The sequence below is a fragment of the Mercurialis annua genome, linkage group LG1-X (assembly GCF_937616625.2).
Source record: "Mercurialis annua linkage group LG1-X, ddMerAnnu1.2, whole genome shotgun sequence".
Classification (NCBI taxonomy): Eukaryota; Viridiplantae; Streptophyta; class Magnoliopsida; order Malpighiales; family Euphorbiaceae; genus Mercurialis; species Mercurialis annua.
Window position 1 is genome coordinate 73107796 of NC_065570.1, and position 16913 is coordinate 73124708.

The window sequence follows — 16913 nt, forward strand, 5'->3', positions numbered from 1 at the left end:
TTAAAACAACCAAAACACACCAAATAAAGTTGTTCTAATTAATCATCATATGATTAGGTTTTTTTTATCTTCATCATGAGCTGTCCTGAACGGATTCCAACCTATGAAGCACGGAAACTTCGACAAAGTTACGTTTCCCGTTTCGAAAACGTTTCGGAAACCGGAAACTTTTGGACACCCGCACGAAACGTTTCGGGCCGTTTCCGTAAATTGTAAAAATTAATAATTTGTGAAAAAATTAAAATTATTGCCCACAAATAAAAAAATCTAACTAGTTACCCATAAATTTTACATTCGCATTGCCCACAATACATCAAATATACTTATTTGTGTTGAATTATATTATATTTTTTTATATATTTATAAAATTTTAAATATTTAGTATATTAAAATGAATTATTTTGTTAATTATCATAAATATTTAGATAATATTTTTATAAATATATCCTTATATTTTTGTTATTTACACGTTTCCCCCACGTTTCGTGTCCTCCATTTTGAAAAACTTTTGTTTCCCCATGTCCGTTTTGTATCGTTTTCGTTTTCCGTTTCCGTTTCCGTGCTACCTAGGTTCCAACTATAAAACGGCACCCTAAGTAGCACGGAAACGAAAACGGGAAACGGAAACGATACGAAACGGACACGGGGAAACGAAAATTTTTTAAAATGAAGGACACGAAACGTGGGGGAAACGTGTAAATAACAAAAATTTAGGGATATATTTATAAAAATATTATTTAAATATTTATGATAATTAACAAAATAATTCAATTTAATGTACTAAATATTTAAAATTTTATAAATATATAAAAAATATAATACAATTCAACACAAATAAGTATATTTGTTGTATTGTGGGCAATGCGAATGTAAAATTTATGGGTAACTAGTTAGATTTTTTTATTTGTGGGTAATAATTTTAAATTTTTTACAAATTTTAATATTTATTATTTACAGAAACGGCCCGAAACGTTTCGTACGGGTGTTCAAGAGTTTCCGGTTTTCGAAACGTTTCCGAAACGGGAAACGCAACTTTATCGAAGTTTCCGTGCTTCTTAGACGGCACCTTTAAGCCTTCCATGACTAATCCCCACTCGAACCGGATAGGTTTCTTGGTGGAGGCAAAGCTCTTGTCCCAAATTTTTAATTGCAAAGCTTAAATTAGAGAAGGAGAAAGCTTTTAATAATAGACCCAAGAAGATGCAAATTATTTTTCGGTTTTTAATTTTTATCTAGGCATACGAAACCGTCGCATTTAAGATTAAGGGACCACTTTGTTAAAAAGTTCTTAGAGTAGGCCTCTCGTTTTGTTTGGATGGAGACATAATTTTAAATTCTTAGCTAAAACGGGTTGTCAATGGCGGTGGAGAATATCCATTTTTAAGAACAACTTGGAAAAATGAACCAAATTAAGACAATCATATGAAGCATTATGTATAATACAATGGCTGCATTATTATTTTGTAACCAAAGTCATGATGAAGGAATGATATTTGATATTATTTATTCAACTTTCCAGCAAAACTATACTACTAGGGAGTAGTATTTTACAATTCATAAGTTTTTTTTTATTAATTGAAATATTATACAAACCATGTGCTTCAATTTGATGTTTGCTCTCAACGTATAACAGCACTATTATTTTGGGTGAGGATTGGGAGAAAATTTTATAAACTTAGTTCTTCCTTTAAAATTTTTAATTAAATATTCCATCTTTCTCGTTTAAGAAGGGGCATATTTCAATTTTTTATGTCCCGTATAAATTGTACTTTATCTAGTTCATAATACTTGTCGTATTTGACTTTGACAAAACAGTTAAAAAAGTAATTAATGTCTAAATTTATAAGTATTTTTATTAAATTAACCCTATTTTAAAATTTGTTGACATTTATAACTATTATTTTTATTTGTGTATTTGTATTCTTTCAATAAATCAATAGGGGGTAAATTTGAAAAAGTGGCAATTAATGCTTTTCTAATACTATAAAATGACAAATATTATAAACCAAAAGAATTTTTCAAATGCGACAAATATTATAAACCGCAGAGAATAATAAATAAGGGTAAAACAAGAAAAAACAATAGTAATTATTTTAATCCATGTGCAAAAGAAATATGTTCTTTTTTAAATGGGACATAGAAAATATTAATTAAGTAACACGAGAGATTATTAAATATAATTAGTTAATCAATAAATTTACTTTCTCTGTCCCATAAAGATAAATTAAAATTTTAATTTGCACCAGCGCTTCAAAATATAGACCAAATTTTCTTTTCTATGTACTTAATTAAATTGAAATATCAAATTAATATTTCAATTAATTTCAACTATTTATTTTATATTCTTTTAATTATTAGTAATTATCATCTAATTCTATACAAAAATTAGTAACAAATTTAATTTTATAATTTAAAATAATTAACTTAGAAATATAATGAAAAGTTAATTAAAAAAACTAATTTAATTTTCATTTATTAACTACTCGTGTAAATTTCATTTGGATTATTTTTGTGGAACAAGTGAATAATACTAGTATTGATTGATTATTATTTTTGGAAGATTGGAGATTAACATTACTTTGATTCGTTAATCATATCAACGTTAACGAAGAACCCTATGCGGCCAGAATCAAACAGCGATGATGCAACTGTTACTAGCTTCGATGTCACGTGCACTATTATTTGTCTTTAATAACTCCTCATACTTAATTTAATTAGACATCTCTTTCAAAGGCTCATTTTCTGTCATGTGTTCTTTAGCAATTCAATCTTTAATCTTTATCACTAAAATATCCCAAAATTAACCAATCAAAGAGTTGTCCAATTGATATTTTTACTAGGTGAGAATTTTAAAGACTTCAAGTTCGAACCTTCACACTATCACATGCAGCCGTGTAAATAAAAGTTCATCACATATTAACGAGTTCTTCGCACCATATATAAATTAAATTCCGGAAAACTAATTCAATATATAGCCCACCGTTGTGACCTATCCCTCTATCTTCAGTTTTCACTCCTCTTTTGTTTTTTTTTTTCCAATGGAGTTATCTCTTTCCATTATTATGGTTATTTAAATATAATTAGACTCGAATTAGAAGAATAACCCTTGCTGATTGATCTAATTGCTTGATAATCTATTGCTTCGATTTGAAAAATTCTAAATCTCTTAGAAGTTACATTTAAATTTCAAATATTACTGTATATAGAACAACAGTATATTGAATATATATGTTCAATTCAGATATATATAGACACTATATATCAACCAAATCATAGAAAGAAAAATATATGCGCACTAATAATATTTTTTTCTTTTTCTACTTTGAAATGAATAAGAACTCATCCAAATCTCTTGTATTTTCTTCTAATCTAATGTACTGTTAGACTGTTAAGCAGTGCAACCTTAGTATTAATCAAACTCCTAAACACTTTTTCTCCACCACTTTCAATTCCATTAATACATAATTCTAAATCCCCCATTCTTTTCAAAACCATTCTCACTTCTTCATCACCCTTCTTTCTCAATCCCCACAAATTCTCCACACCAACTTCTTCAAATTCTTGAATTCCTTCAAGAATTTTCACCTTCTTTGCCCTAATAAGTAACCTCAGTCCCGTCCAAGAAGATAATTTTCTTGAACTAAACGACGTCGAAATTCCATTAAACAGCGCAGCTGAAACCGACAGCGTGACTTCGATTACATCTCCGATAACACCAACTAGTTCAGTATCATTAACGGACAATGAATCTAAACCAGGAACAAAGCTTGGCGAAATATCTCGAATTGTGTTGGCGAGTTTCGACATTTCTTTAGCCATTTTCTTGCGGGATTTAACGTACAAAGCAATTTTCGAATCGTTTCTTTTCCTGACAGCAACCTGAGCAGCAAACTGATCTTCTTTAAGCGATAGAACAGATGTCTGAAACGTTCCGTATACATCAACGAACCGAAGAAAATCTTGGAGAAGCTTCTCAATCCAATCAGGATATCGGCGGAGAGATTCTTGAGTCTGAGGAAGCTGAAGTAGATCATCGAGAGAGTCATGAACGAGTTTAAGACGAGTCAAGCCGTCGCAAAGCCAAGAAGAAGTGCGATTATCCGATTTGGAAGACCAAATTTTGAGCTCATTGACGGCGTCACTGAGCTGGGAAATTAAAGGGTGTGATCTGCATGGAAGACTGATGGATCTGATGTGATGAGAGAGGGGTGGCTTTGACGAGCGGTTAGGGTTTTTGTTAGGAAAAGAAAGAGAGCGTAAGAAAACGCCGACCATGATTGTTTGTTGCCGGAAGAAATGGAAGTTTTGCGGTGGAGAAGAGGAATGGAGACGAGAGGATATATATATATGAAGGAGCGCACGAGGGATATGGGGAAGATTAGGAATATATACAGCTGTTGAGTTGGGTATGAGAGTTAGCAAAACAAGGTAATTTTGTATCCCTTTCAACTGGAGAGGAGACACCATGTGATTTAGACGTGCTGGCTTCTTTATTTCTCCGACCCCACTTCCATTTCTGCTCACTACTGTTTCTTTTATTTTTTGGCACAATATATTTATCTTTCCATAATTTTAGAGGTTTGTTAAAGGCCTAATTGTATTAAAAATCAAGAAAGGTTGGTCCAAGTGGTAAGCGGTTTGCTATCACTTAAGCAAGATCTCGGGTTCGAGTCCTTGTGAATGCAGAAAATTCCCACTGGCAGACTCACCAACCAATGGGTTATTCTTTTCAGATTTTTTAAATTAAAAATAAGGTGCCAAGTTTGAAAATTTTTTAGGTAGATTCAGTCTACCACGTCATCCGTGAACTAGTCTATCACATTATAACACGTCATTAAAATAGTGGCACTATCGTAATTTTGTTTATTATTTTTTTATACTTTTGAATAGTAATATTACGTTAGTACCATTATTTTAATGACAATATGATAGATATAATCTATGAATGACGTAGTGGACTAAGTCTACCTAAGAATTTCTCGCTAAATTGATACATAAAAAAATTGATACCAAACTGGCATAAACAAAGATCAGTATAACAAATTATTACAAATGAAGTTTATAAATTACTCCCTCCGTCCCAAATTCATAGGCACTATTTGCATTTTTTTTGTCCCAAATTATAGACAGTAATTTATTGCTTGAATGTTTAATTGTCATATACCCTCATTAAATATAGTTAAATGTATTGAAAATAAAAGATGCTAAAAGACAAAATTGCTATTATAATAAATGAGGGTAAGTATGTTATTTGTTTATAAATTTACTCATTTTATCTTGATAAGTACAATTTCTTAAGACACTACTAAAAAAACTGTGTTTTACCGACGGATTTTAGCGACGGATTCAAAATCCGTCGCTAATTTTTTTTAGCGACGGATTTTGCTAATTTTTTTTAGCAAATCCGTCGCTAAATTGTCATTTAAATTGGCAGGAACACTCCCGCCAATTATTTTTGATGTATTTGGCGACAGATATTCGTCGCAAAATCCGTTTTTAGCGACGGATTTAAATCCGTCGCTAATTTAAAAAAATAAAAAAAATCGTAAAAAAAATTATTAAATTAAATAAATTTTTTATCAAAAAATTATTTAATAAAATAATTATTAAAGAAAAAATAATAATTATTTTTTAATTATATATAACATTATTTAAATATAACATAAATATATATATTAAAAATATTGTTATTTATTTATTCATTAATAATTATTTAAAATAACTATTAATTATAAAAAATAATTATCTTAAAATGTGGGAGGAAGTATTTGTCATTTTTTAGTTACATTTAAATATAAATATACATTTATATATAACAAGAAGCTGAACTGGTTCAGGTGGAGATACGCGCGGGAGAACTTCAAAGTTAAAGAGTAATGAGTGGAAGCAGTGGGAAGGATGGGTGACCTCCTACTGGGAAGTTTGTAAAAAATTGCGAGTGGGTGATGGAGGCAACGGATGGGTAACCGAGGGCGACGGGCGACGGGTGGGGGACGGAGGGTGACAGAGTGTGACGGGTGTGTGACCGATTAAATAATAATAATTTATTTTACGATTTAATTTTTTTTATTTTTTGGTAATTAGCGACGGATTTAAATCCGTCGGCAATTTCTGAAAAATCTGTCGCCAAATTTTTTGGTCCGTTAGAAACGTTTTCCCGACGGATTTCATGCTTTTAGCGACGGAAAAATCCGTCGCTAAAAGCAAGCATTTTAGTAGTGAGACTTGTGTTTGTTCTAAACTGCCTATCAATTTGGGACGGAGGGAGTAATATTCATTGCCACGTTATTCGTGCAATAATCATGAGACGTTTGCAATGCTATAATATTTAATAGGTTTAATTCTTTTAGAAAAACCCACCTTAAATTTTTTTTTTCGTTTACACCCTGATCTTAGAAAAACACCATTTGTACCCAATTTTGGATTTTTATATTTCATCCCTACCCAAAAGCATTAAATTGTACTCTTTTCATTTAGAAAAGAGTTTAAAACATACTTTTTTCTATTTTAAAATGTACAAATAAATCTTTAAACTTAAAAAATAATCAAATACATCCAAATAATTAATTAATTTTTTAATTTTATAAAAATAATAAAAAAATTTAAAAAAATTATTATTATTTTTAATTTTAATTTTTTTGTCGGAAATATTTTTTTAAAAAATTAAAAAAAAAATGAAAAACAAATTCGGAAATAGTTTTTTAAAAAATTATTATTATTTTTAATTTTTTGAAGAAGATGGTATTTTTGTACTATTAATAACATTAATATCTAATTAGTATATAAGTTAAAAATGAAAGATTGTTTTAAACTCTTTTTCAAATAAAAAAGTACAATTTAATACTTTTGGGTAGAGATGAAATATAAAAACTCAAAATTAGGTATAAATGGTGTTTTTATAAGATCAGGGTATAAACAAAAAAAATTACAAGATGTTTTTTTTTAAAAAAATTAAGTCTATTTAATAATAAAAATTAACTATTTCAATATCATTGACGTTCTATTAACTTGTTATATGAATGACGTGAAACGATTGTTGCATGGAATAAACGATATTGAAGATTAGAAATGAAAAAGGATGCTAAACGCGTCCTCATGAAATGACCAAAACAAGTTATCAAACTCATAAATTATATTTACAAAAATGGGAGGGCAAGATGGTTAGTTTTGGAAGGTGGGGTAGTGTGATTAATGGCGCACCAACTGTTCAATATGGTTGAGTTTGTACTTGTGAAGGCATGTGGGTCGAATCATTTGAACTGCCAAAAATCTTTTTATCGATTTCTACGTTAATTGCTGCTAACTCTTTTAATCTCTGATTTTGTTACCTAATCGATGAAGATCATACATACACGATTTTGACAATGAGTTTCGACAGGTTAATTATTACAATAACCTCACAGAATCTTAATACATTCATACTGGTAATATAGCTGGTTGTTTCAGATCGAATTAAAGTGATAATCTGAGGAGATCTGAACAAAAGAGATTCATTTCATTAAAGCAATACTTCCCTTTCTTATTAATGAATCACCCCATTTTTTAAGGCTTAAATTAATGTTGATCAATTATGAAGTGTGTTTTATGTTTTTAACACAAACTTTCAATTATGGTTCTTAAAGTATGAACATGTAGAATTTAATTTTATAATTTTGCGGTTATTTTGTATATTTCTGTGCTTGTTTTGTGGATGCATGTGTAATTTAATGGTTCAATCAAGATTTTTGAAAAATTGCACTCTATGATTCAATTTTTTCAAATTTAATGTTAATTTTTATATGCAAAAATTCCCCTATTAGGCTGGACACCGCCTCATTTACGTGTTAAATGAAATGTTAACACAAGTGAGAGACATTACTCTATCGTTTAACGATTGGCATAAATACGGACGAATGATATGTTGACATGTGCAAAGGGTATTATTGTTTTTCCGTAGGTTAAAATATGTTTATTTTAGGATATAATATATAAATGTAAACTTTTAAATTATTTAAGGAGATTTTTATACCAAAAAAAAATATGAGGTATTAATGTAAAATTCATTTTTAGGTGTTCTATGTGAATTATGTTACAGATTCTTGATGAGTTAATTTTTATTTTTTTTTGATAATGTCTTGCTCAAGCAATTATGTAATTTGTCATTTGTAAGATAATATTATAATTTAATTTTCTCGAAACATATGGAAATTAATTTTATAATGTTGCGGTTGTATTGGTGTGTTTTGTTCATGATTTGTTGATGCATGTGTGGTTTTATGATTTGATCAAGATTTTTTTTACGTTGATTCGAATTTTTATATTGCAGATTCTTAACGACTTAAGAATTTTGGCGATGTCTAACTCAAACAATTATACAATATTTCATTTTTAAAATTAAGACAATCTGCGATTAATGGCGTGTATGTTGTAAACAAACGTCTTATTAATTAGTATATACCCTCGTCAAGTTTTTATGAATTTTTAACAATTATAGCTTCTATTGGTTTGAACTAATATAAATCTATTTGTCGTGAAAAAAAATAATAAATCATACAATAACATGCAGGCAATAGCTATTGAATACATGAAAAGAAGAATAAGTAAGGGAGTTTAATGAAGCAATGCAGAAGTTGAAGTTGTAGCATTGACATCCCAACTTACAGGCAACTGACCCATGCAATGTTCCTGACAAGTGAAGGTCACTCTCATCTAACCTAAATATTCTCTGCCTTGCCTTGGTCATGGGGGCTCATCACAAAGCCACGTTATACCATCATCCCAGACAAGACAGATAAGCTGTAACTGTGAGCAACCTTTGTTTAATTAACTTCTTCTGCTTAATTAGAGAGTCGCATGCATAAACTGACCTTAGTCCTCTCACAAGAGTCACTAGCCAGTAGCATTGCATCAACCTCAAATCTTGATCTATTAATACACGTTTTTGTTTTCCATTGGTTCCTAAATAATCATTCATTCCCATGTGGAAGTGATTAGAGAATCATTATTATTTTAATTTTGGTATCTAATCGGATAACTTGTTAATCCTCCATGTTGTGCAAACAAGTTCTTCATTGACTAATAGAGTCTTCTTTCAAATTAATCGATTAGGGTTGACAACAAGTTTATCATTTTTAAATCGATGTATATTCTATTTCTCTCTCTCTCAAGAAATATAAGGAAAAGTTATAAAATAATAAAAAAATTAAAGGTTCTCATTCAAATTGTTATTTATCAAATGAGATTTTTGATCTACTAAATGCAAAGACATTTGAATATTTAAGAAGACTATTTGAAGAATTAATTGGAAGCTGATTTGCAATTCATGAGTTGTTTATATTTATTGAGTAATTTCTCATTAAAATATACTATAACCACGTTTGTAAATATGACTCGTCTCTCTAACGTATATAACAATATAAAAATGATAATTTATTTTAGAGTTTAAATTCTAACGTTTTATTTTTTAACAATTTATTTTCATTTCTAAAAATATTGCATCACATATGTCAACCTTTAAATTTTTAACATTGTGCACCACGTTTCTATTTTACGACATCGTTTTATACAAAACATCGCTAATTGTACATATTTTGTGAAAAAGAACTTTAAGCTACGAAATGTAAAAGCATGAATAGTTGGAATTTGCGATATAACGTTTTAAAAAATGAAATTAAATACGACGAAAGTGAAACATTAGAATTTAATATACAAATTACTCAAAGGCCGCCCATATAAGTCAAAATTCACAGTTTGATACCTCTTATTTGAAAATTAAGAGATTTAGTACCTCACTTTTGATTCCGTTAACAATAACACCCTTCAGTTGATTTTTTTCCGTTTAAATAGACGTTAACAAAAAAAAAGTAGTCAACGCTTAAATGGAATATTTAAACCCTAAAATGCTCTGGAACCATATTAAAATTTGAATAAAAATTAGAAGCTTATCAGCACTTTTACCATTTTGTTCTTTTTCTCCTTCATCGTTTTCGTTCTTCCGACAACTACCACCACCTTCGTCACCTGTTGCCATCTCCCTGCCGGAGACAACCCGTGCCACACCTAAGATGAACCCAGACGCATACGGGTTCGTCTCAGGCGACCCATCATCTGGGTTCGTTTTCGATAACCTCTGGTTGCCAACCAGAGGTTTTTTGTTTGTTTCACAAACGATTTCGTATTAGATAAGGAGTATATCTGCCTTTCTATTCGCATTTAATGGCACACATAAAAAGTTAATAGAAGGATCTAATAGTTTACATAATTGAAATTGAGGTATCAAATCATTTGGTTTTCGAATAAATAATATCAAACCGTAAATTATGACATATATGTGAGGGGGTCTTTATAATTAGAATAATTTATTTTTAAATTGATTTGGAATTTCTCAGTTCGAACTATATTTAAACAATTTTTATGAATTCTTTTCGCGAATATCAGAGTCTACCGATATTTTCACAATTCCAGGACAAAATAGATTGGGTACCAATTTAGAATGAGAAAATGTACGTTGAGAGCACTTGGGTTGAAAATGGGCTTATATACAGGAACAGATTTGTGAGATCGAGAATTAAAGCCCAGTCCAAATAGATTGAGAAGTGACTAGAAATTGAAACGATCGAACACAACATGGCAGCTATATTCAGCTAACACGTGGCAAGTAATAGAACACGTGTCATGAAGTAGGTTATGCTCTGACCAGCAATGATAGATTAAATTAACCTGATGAAGATAACAAATTTAGCAAAAAAAAAAAAAGCAATGGAAGTGAATCGAGAGAAGCAAGACAGAGAAGGGACGCTAAATCAGCCACCGCAAATGACACCGATGAAGCCGGTGACTCATGAAGCCTATGGCGGCGGAATGTATGGAAATGACGATCAAGGACAACAGATAATTAGCAATAAGAAGCCGGCCAGTGACTCCCAAAGTGCTGATGGACCCGTAGAGAAGGCCGCCGAGCCCAAGAACAAAGCCCCACCTTCCACTGGTGATCGTGATCTTGATATCACCGGCCAGTCATACATCCAGTAATTTCTTCTGTTGGAAGTTTGGACAAGCTTTGTATATTATAGTGGGACTCATTTTTATAATATGGTTCTTCTGTTGTTAATGCATATTAGAATTTGCATTCAGTTTGCGATATTTACTTGTTACGTGTGAATTACAATCTTTTAGATGTACAAACTCAATCTTTTTGTATTGTTTTAACGTATTTTTTAAAATTGTTAAAAAAGAGACGGGGTTCACATGCTTTTACTCATTTCTTGAGAAACTTAGAGGCGGGAGAAGTTAGGTGAGCATGTGCAAGAGCGCTAGCAAAGCAGCGGTTGGTACACGTCATCATTGATGTTCTCAAATTCTGCTTCTCATTTATAGTTTTCATTTGGTTCATGCTTTCACTAATTACTCATAATTACTTCTCCAACTAGCTTTTTTCTTTTATTGTCTTTCTTCAATTTGATATTTAGGAATAAACCGAATATCAAAATTTACTCTGATTTTGTTTTTGACATGGCCTATGATTATATGAGTAAAAAAGGTTAGAACTATGGGAGTAATTATATCGAGGTTGAGTTCGAACAACCTTCCAAGTTACCGAAACTCGACTCGGATTAAATGAAAATGTAGAAAAGTGATTGCACAATATTTATAGTTATTCATTTAAAATTTTTTTATTATAAAATTTAAGTTTTAACCAATTAAAACATATACGCATAGCTTAAAAAATAAAAATCAAATAACAAAATAAGATATTATTTTATATTTATAAAGAAACTCGTTAATCTCACAAGTCTTTAGTTTAGTTGATATTCAAACTCAACTCGAAATTAAATTTGAATAGTTTAAACCCAAACTTGATTTATTTTTAAATTGACCTTAGTTCTCTTTTGCACCCCTAACTAGAACAAATGACAAGCTTCACAAAAATCTATGGGGTGGTCATCATCTTCTCATTAAAGAACTACGAGATCATAGAATCTCATGGATCCAATTGAAATGTGCATTTCCAAAATCATAAAATTTTACAAATTCTTTTCAAATGTGCATTTCCGATTGAAGGTAACTAAATAAAATTTTATTAATTTTTCAGTTTGAGTTCGCTATGTCTCTAATCTCTAGGAAATTGTTTTCTACAGGCAGGTTTTTATATCGAAAAACACCGATTTTGCAATAAATTGAATTAATTATTTTCATATATCTAAAATCAAAACAATTAAAAGCGCTATTTTCATGATCACAACCCTAGTGCCAATATAACTAGAACTACATTGTTTTAAACTAAATATTTTTTCTGTGAACTCGAAATGTAAACATTTACATGGTCCCATCTACTTGTATAAGAAAAATTGTAGTATCTTATTAATTCTTCTTAACACCCATACTACACAATTCCTCTATGGGAGGACTGTCCCACTTGAACGTCCGCTTCTTCATTTCATTAAAATCATTCACGCATTGCTTCCACTTCAACCCCCGAATCCGCTTCCTCGCGGCGGAGCGTTGCTCCCCGCCAACCTTATCAAAAATCTTCTCCCAACCTTCCTCCCAATTTTCACGAGCATCGCACAGCTTTAGAGTCCCATTTTCCCAATCAGTCCAACTCCACCCCTTATCAAGCCAATGCATTATTTCCCCAACACACTTCCCTTCACACACAGGCGTGCACGGTCTGCACTTGGCCCCACTTAAAGGACCGGAACTAGACATCGCTGCAACCGGTACCCCATAGCGGTTTGGCGGGAACCCGTATTTCCGATCCGAGACAATGCAAAATGGGAGACGTTTAGTCACAGAAGGTACACCGTGGGTAGTGAGTTGGGCTCTGAAGGAGGTTTCCGAGTTTAACATTCGAAACCCGGAAGAGTCGAGTTTGGGGATGAGAGACAGACGTGCAAGGGCTATGGCTGAAGCATTGTAATCTCCAATGCCAAGACGGTCGTTAAGGCCGCCATAGGTAGAGCCTGGTGGGACTAAATACTGACCCGGGATGAAGTTATTTGGGTCGAGTGGTGCATTCCAGTACCCATCTACACGGGTACGGACTATCCAGTCATAAGTGAAGTTGTGTTGCTTTTGGTAGTCGTCAATTAATGTAAGACATCCTTGTACTAGGTTAAAGTACTGCAATAGCCCCTGTAAGTGTAACCCACCAAAAATATTTAAGATAAAGTAACATATCATGACCCATTTGCTTTAAATGCATTAAGACTGCTGTGAATATTATTCAATTTTCAAATTAAAATTAAATAAAAATTCAAATGGAAATTAATTAAATAAAAATTCAAATGGAAATTAATTAGATAAATGTAACCAATATTTTCACAGAATCGAAATAGTATGACCACCAGTTCATAATTTAATCATTTTAATTGTCAATTCAACCAATTAAATATACACATACACGCATGAATAAATCTATATTTTTAAATCTAAACACATATACAAAATTTAACTTATAAATAAACTGAAAAATCAAAAAATAAATCATGCTACTATAGTCTATACATAACAGGTTTATTAGATTAAAGAATTACAACGCCTTGATTTGATTAAAATTTAGTAGTAATTAATCATAAAATTAACTACACAGACAAAAAAAACTTAATTAGCCAATTAAAGAATTTAATAGTTAAAAATTTGACGGAATTAACAACACATCTTGTTGTGCCAGCTATTTGAAGCTGAACAATAGCAAACAAAAGCCTATTTTATGTACTACAGTTCATGATTAATTAATTAATTAATTTAATCAGTGTACTGTGTTTACAGGTCCTGGTTAATTAATTAAACCGTACAACCACAAACAAATATGCCATTGTTCTCTCAGAAAAAATATTCAACCTTAAAAAATAAATATCAATTGACTAAAAAAGAAGAAGCATTAAATGAAAAATATAAAACTGAAATTACCTGGATGCCGTTAGGTGAGTTAGCGGCGGTGAGAACTCGGACCTGCGACTCAGTTTCCGGGATGGGATTAGGGTGAAAGATTCTAACAGAAGCAATCTTCGGAGCGATCTTTAACAGAGAGAATTTAAAAGAATTATCGTCTAACGGACTATGCAAAAACAGGTCCGAGTTAGGATACACATTGAGAATATTCTCCACAATAGACGGACCCGTTAACTCGAACCTCCTGGCCCCACCCACCAAACAAACCGCTATTCTCGACCGGACTAACTCATCTTTCTTCCACGGCCTGATCGGTACCGTCCGATTCAAACCCGTTAAATTTGCGGCGGCGGTGGAGGAGATGGTTGTTCTGTTGAAGAAAAAAGAAGCGAGAGGCGGGAAGGAAGAGAATGGGTTAATGGGCGGAATTGAAGAGACGGAGAGAAAAATGAGGAGGGAAAGAGGAGGGACTACTAAAAAGAGGAGCCGCCAGTCGAGATCGGAGAACCATCGGGTGATAAACATGGCGGTGGTTGTTTGATTCGGGTCTTTTACCATATTTTTGCTATGATTTGGATAAGAAATTTTTGTACGGGAGTGTGAAATCCATGTAGGAGATTTTGTTTGATGAGTGACACAAGGTGTTTGATTTTGAGTGAGGAGGAGGAGGAAGATGGCAAGGGCTTTTGGCGTGATTTTTTTATTATTTCCGTCTTATTTTATTTACGTTTTACTTACGTTTCTTCCGCTTTTTCTTTTCATATGCTGAAGCCTAATTTCATAAGTTTCTGCCTTTCTCTCACAAATACTTATTCAAATATTAATTAAATTTTCTGCATGTATTTGTATTATGGCTATTGGCTAACCACCCTCCTCAAACTTCTTCAAAGTTTCTTTTCATCCCTAATAAGTTGTAAATTGTTCAATCTAACCGACGTGCCAGATCATTTTACAATACTTTTGCAAATATATGAGTCATAATTTGATAGTATTTGTTAATAGTCTAAATAGAAAGAAGTAAGGTTTACCAACGTATGAGAAATATATTACTATAATTAATTAATATATTATATTTATTTAATATATTTAGCAAATGAGTCATATCAATACATAACATATTCTTTTACATTTATAAATATATAAATATCATTTTTGATATTGATTGTCTTTTCAAATAAAAAAGAAAAAGTTATATAATATATAAATATTTATATGTTGACGGGATGCATCTTTTATATGAAATAATTACTTATAAAATGTTAAAAAAATCTTTCTTGTTTATTGGCTCATAACTTTATAGAACATCATATTGATCACTTGAATTAGAAAAAACCAAACGTCCATTTTTATATTTCAAATTTTTGATTAATTAAATTTTGTCTCCAAACTTAAACTTTCTATTGTAATTATATTCCAACTATTCAAATCAATAAACGAGATACCATTATAGACAGGCCCGGCCTTAGGCATAGGCCACTAAGGCCTATGTCTAGGGCCTCCACTTTTAAAGGGCCCCATATAAATATGTGGTCCTTTTAAATAAACTATTTAAATATTTTATAATATATATATTAATTTTTTTAAAATGTGCTTTCTTGAAGTTTTTAATGAAATATATAAAAAAAATTATTTTAAAGATTAATTAGATATTTTAATAAGTAAAATTCTAAATTGCAAAGGGCCCCATATTTATTTTATGTCTTTTAAAAATAAACCTTTTAATATATGTATATATCGGGCCTTTAATAATTGGTGTTGTAAGTTTAATTTCAAAAAATTAAATAGATTTCTTAATACTACATATGTAGTTTCCGACTAATACCATCTAAATTAATATTTAATTTCTATATTTTAATCGTCTAGGGCCTAATCTATATGTATTTATCTATTCTATTTAATAAAAAAAGATAAATATATATGCTTTATATTAACTTTTTATAAAAAAATATTTTTTTCTATTATTTTTTATTTTATCAATGATCTACTCAAAACGTATTTTATAAAAATAAAAAATGAAAATGAACGTAATTTTATGAAAAAAATAAAATTAGTTTTTTTATAAATACTTTGATAAAAATAGATATTTTTATAAGTAGTCTAAAAAAATCCCCTAGGGCCTCATCTCATCTAAGGCCGGCCCTGATTATAGAAGTAGGAATATTTTGTTTTTAATCTTAAAAAAAATACGCAAACTAATTGAAAATTGTATGATGGTGATATATATGCTGTTAGTTTCATATATCTGTATGAGAGTTGATCAATTGATATGCACAGCAGAACATAAACTAAATCATAAAGTAAATAATGTATAATATATATGAAATATAAAATAATATAATATAAGAGATTTACAAAGTTCAATAATTATGCTAAATTGCCAATATTAGTAGGTCAAGAAATCTGAACTATCCACTGACAATAAAAAGAACACAAAAAAAATTAAAAATATAACAAAAAACATATCTACAAACAATATCTAAAAACAAATATTAGTAATTAAATGGTTTAACTCAAAAGCTTGGAAACAATTATGATTTCTTATTTATGGAAATCAATTTTTTGCCATGAGTTTACAACAACCGTACGTTATGTTCCTCTAACGACTACGGGCATATGGTACTTTTTATGATCATCATTGTTTGCACCACGACCATGGTGCTGCTCGTGATCTCCGCAGTTTTCACTACGATTATGTTGCAGGCTATGATGGTCTATTTAGTGTCCATAGTTTTCTGCCACACTCGTAATCTAAAACTAACGAAATTTCTCATTTCACCACTTTTTTTACAACATTGGTAGTGCTACTAGTGATAAGAATTCAGCAAGTCCTTCAAAATCATCATAATTAAACCATTAATGAACTGCTAAAGTTTCTTAAAGATAAAAAATTATTTTACCACATCGACTTCATCACTACATCAGACGGACATGATGGAATGGCGAAAAGCCAACGACGAGAAATCCGGGGACTATAAGTGAATGAACTATAGTATTGTATTAACCAAAAAAGTGTGAACTGTTGTGGAGTTGCAGAAAACATG

The 16913-nt window shown here is 30.8% G+C and overlaps 3 protein-coding genes across 3 annotated transcripts; 1 reads left to right on the top strand and 2 right to left on the bottom strand.

Moving 5' to 3' along the window:
* Positions 1 to 3275: 3275 nt before the first annotated feature.
* Positions 3276 to 4482, bottom strand: LOC126680559 (uncharacterized). The gene has a single exon (XM_050375700.2). It carries the CDS (start codon positions 4465 to 4467, stop codon positions 3370 to 3372), a length of 1098 nt encoding a protein of 365 aa, XP_050231657.1. The 5' UTR covers positions 4468 to 4482; the 3' UTR covers positions 3276 to 3369.
* A 6177-nt stretch (positions 4483 to 10659) lies between these two features.
* Positions 10660 to 11055, top strand: LOC126665285 (uncharacterized). The gene has a single exon (XM_050358043.2). It carries the CDS (start codon positions 10702 to 10704, stop codon positions 11008 to 11010), a length of 309 nt encoding a protein of 102 aa, XP_050214000.1. The 5' UTR covers positions 10660 to 10701; the 3' UTR covers positions 11011 to 11055.
* Positions 11056 to 12143: 1088 nt separating this feature from the next.
* On the bottom strand, positions 12144 to 14654 carry LOC126666081 (uncharacterized). The gene is made up of 2 exons (XM_050359041.1): positions 13891 to 14654; positions 12144 to 13113 (listed from the first exon to the last, which is right to left on the bottom strand). The coding sequence occupies exons 1-2, from the start codon at positions 14428 to 14430 to the stop codon at positions 12340 to 12342; spliced, it is 1314 nt and encodes a 437-aa protein (XP_050214998.1). The 5' UTR covers positions 14431 to 14654; the 3' UTR covers positions 12144 to 12339.
* Between the last annotated feature and the right edge of the window lie 2259 nt (positions 14655 to 16913).